Source organism: Rhea americana, unplaced genomic scaffold, assembly GCF_003343005.1.
Source record: "Rhea americana isolate MKP2758 unplaced genomic scaffold, rheAme1 scaffold_693, whole genome shotgun sequence".
Lineage (NCBI taxonomy): Eukaryota > Metazoa > Chordata > Aves > Rheiformes > Rheidae > Rhea > Rhea americana.
In genome coordinates, this window is record NW_028186860.1 from 11191 (window position 1) to 14363 (window position 3173).

At 53.2% G+C, this 3173-nt stretch overlaps 2 protein-coding genes across 2 annotated transcripts in view; both read left to right on the forward strand.

The window, feature by feature from the left end:
• Positions 1-223, forward strand: part of ADCY6 (adenylate cyclase 6) — an 11389-nt gene extending 11166 nt beyond the window's left edge. The window contains exon 18 of the mRNA XM_085321418.1: positions 216-223. Within this exon, the coding sequence (XP_085177544.1) occupies positions 216-223 (8 nt within the window). The remainder of the gene's footprint in view (positions 1-215) is intronic.
• Positions 224-578: 355 nt separating this feature from the next.
• CCNT1 (cyclin T1) overlaps positions 579-3173 on the forward strand; it is a 12731-nt gene continuing 10136 nt past the window's right edge. The window contains exons 1-4 of the mRNA XM_085321409.1: positions 579-764; positions 912-993; positions 1244-1372; positions 2255-2315. Coding sequence (XP_085177535.1) covers positions 589-764; positions 912-993; positions 1244-1372; positions 2255-2315 — 448 coding nt within the window. The 5' untranslated portion in view covers positions 579-588. The remainder of the gene's footprint in view (positions 765-911; positions 994-1243; positions 1373-2254; positions 2316-3173) is intronic.

The following is a 3173-nucleotide window of genomic DNA, read 5'->3' on the forward strand; positions in this document are numbered from 1 at the left end:
TTTTTTTAAGCGGGTGGGGCGGCGGCGCTCACGGTACTTTTCCTGCGTGTGTACATATAAATTATATATAAACCTCACTTTCGATAAGAGCGGCGGCGTGGCCTGGCCTGCGGGGGGGGGGTGGTGTCAGGGGTCAGGTCATAGGGTTGGGGTCGCAAACGAGGTCACAGGTCACGGTGTGGGGTCATGGGTCATAGGTGGGGCTGGGGTTACAGGTCAGTAGGGGGGGTCGGGGGCTGTGAGGGTGGGTCACAGCGAGGGGTTGGGGTCAGGGGTCATAGGTAGGGCTGGAGTCGCAGGTCATGGTGCGGGTTCAGGGGTCATAGGTAGGGCTGGGGTCGTAGGTCAGTACGGGGTCAGGGATTGTGAGCGGGGTCATGGGCCGAGCTAGTGTCGAGGGTTAGGGGTCAGGGGGCAGCAGGGTCAAAGGCCGAGCGAGCCTCCCTCCACTTCCGGGTTGTTTGTGCGCAAGGAGGGAGATGCCGCGTCGCGCATGCGCGGCGGGGCGGGGCGTGCGCGGCCCCGCCGCGTGACGCAAGCGCGCAGGCGCGTGCGTGCGTGCGTGCGCGCGCGCGGGCGCGGATCGCCATGGAGGCCTCGGCGGGCTGCGGGGCCGGCGGCGCGGCGGCGCGGCGCTGGTACTTCACCCGCGAGCAGCTGGACCGCAGCCCCTCGCGCCGCGCCGGCCTCGACCCCGACAAGGAGCTCTCGTACCGGCAGCAGGCCGCCAACCTCCTGCAGGACATGGGCCAGCGCCTCAACGTGTATCCGGCCCGCGCTAGGCCGCGCAGCCTGCGCTCGAGTGCCGCCGCCGGGGCGGCGCGGGGCGGGGTGGGGGGAGGCGGGAGCCCGGGCCGGGGGGTGAGGGCGCTGCCCGGTGCGGGGGGGCATTTCCTTAACCGCGCCGCCAGCTCGCAGCTCACCATCAACACGGCCATCGTGTACATGCACCGCTTCTACATGGTGCAGTCCTTCACCCAGTTCCACCGGAACGTAAGTGCGCTGCCGCCGCCAGCTCCGGGGGGAGGGCCCGCGGGAGGCGGAGGGCTGCCCTGCCGCCGGTAGCCGGCGCGGACCCCCCTTCCTCTGGTGATGCCCGTGCTCGCTTTGTTTCCGAAAGAACTATTCATTTTAGCTGTAAAAAAAACAAAAAAAGAAAAAGAAAAGAAAAGAAAACTAGCCGTGCTTTCTGATCTTGAGCTTATTATCTTTAAAAATCAAAAATTGTTTTTCTCCTCTGAAGTCGGTGGCACCGGCGGCTCTGTTCTTGGCAGCCAAGGTGGAGGAGCAGCCTCGTAAACTGGAGCACGTAATCAAGGTAGCACATGCCTGTCTGCACCCCCAGGAAACTCTCCCAGACACGAGGAGCGAGGTAAGTGTGGAGATGGGAGGACTGTGAAGTGAGGAGTGGAGGTGCAAAGAGTGAGAATGGTGGAAGTGTGCTGCATCCTGAATCGTGCAGTTCTGCTAATATAACTAGATCACATGGCTACAGCGTCTCATTTAATCAGGCTCATAAGTATCCATGCTCTAAATGAGTGGTTGTGTTGTAGGATGGTTACTTACTACTCAATTCAGCCGCTCTTACACTACAGAGAGCTTTTTGGCTTCTGTACAGCAGAAGGCTTTTCTTTCCTGCTCTGTGGCAACCTCTCTTCTCTTCTGCTGTGCTGCTGCAAATGTGACTGAGATGTGCTGTGTAACAGTGTCTGCATTAAAAGCTTCTGAGAAGAGTGTGGATGTTGCTTCTGGAATTAAATAGTGTCTGTAGCAGAGCAGAAAATTGTGTGCAGTTTGATTCTGTTCTGTTTCCGCTTGTTTAATTGTGGGTTTATTAGAAACATTGCCAATTCCCTATCTCTGGAGACAGTCCATCTGACCTGGAACTGAGCAGCCACCCTTGCTGAAAGGGAAAGCTTTATCCAGGAGCCAAAACTTAAGGAAAAAGCTAAAATAYTGCTCGTATAGCTGTCCCATGCCATGTAACCCTTCTTGAGGGACCAGGACTAAGAGGGCCAATGTGGATCCTGAAGCAACAATTCCATAGAACAAGAACTAGCAGGGGAGTGGGTCCGACCAGCGCTCTGCTTTCTCTTCTCTGGCAAGGAATCTGTGCCAGTTTCCCCAGTCCAGTTTGGGACATAAAGACTCCCCTTCGCTATTTTTTTGCCTCCCTGAGAAAGGATATTAGAAATGTGCAGGCTTTATACGGAGTGCCTCATCGTGAGTAACTTGCCTGTCCTCTYAACCCCAGGCTTACCTGCAACAAGCCCAAGACCTGGTCATTCTAGAGAGCATAATACTGCAGACCCTGGGTAAGTTTTTCAAAGCGGACGGGCTGCCACACAAATCCCAGACCCAGGAGTGTTCTGCAGGGCGGAGAGTCTTAACTGCACAGTCTTCTCCACAGCTGGAGGGCAGATGCACAGCTGGCCAGTGGGAAAGCAAGAGTCCAGGCAACAAACTCTTTTTCACACTCACTCCGTGTATTTTCCTTTTGATATCAGTATTTTCAGGTTTAACTTGTGTCAAGTTCAGTGTTCAGAAAAACTGAAATGTGAAAGTGTGGCTCGTCTCTCTCTCTTTTTTCTTTTTTTCTTTTTTTTTTCCCCTTCTCTTCCCCAACAGGTTTGTACTGCTTGGACATTGGTTACTGTCCTCCTTTATGCTGTTAAACTTGATAATGCTCTAGTAGCCAGGAATGGAAGCTTCTTGCACTGGGAGATGTCTAACAAAATCCGAGTTGAAGTTAATATTTTGATGGGGTCACTTCCCCCCTCCGACACACACGCATTCAGCTGAACTGTCCCAGCCATAGTTTTCTTTCTGTTTTTTTGGTCTTTGAAAATAAAGCCTGGAGCCTACAGTAAGACCTTTGATTGTCAGATTGTCAGATTAAATTTCTTGTTCCTTTCTAAAATACACCGTTAAAACTCTTTTTTTTAAAACAACTGTTCGATTTGGGAGGCAGTTTGTATGTAGCACTCCAATTCTGAAAATAGTCAGTGGGCCTTTGTTATTTCTGACTTAGTTGCAAAGTAAATTCTAATAATCCCTGATTTACCAGAGGAAAGAAGGGGGCAGGTATATGGATGATCTGCACACATTTGTCTGGCAAGCCAGTGGATGAATTGTGGTCTGAGTTCTGAATCTAATGTGTTTGGCTCTCCAGT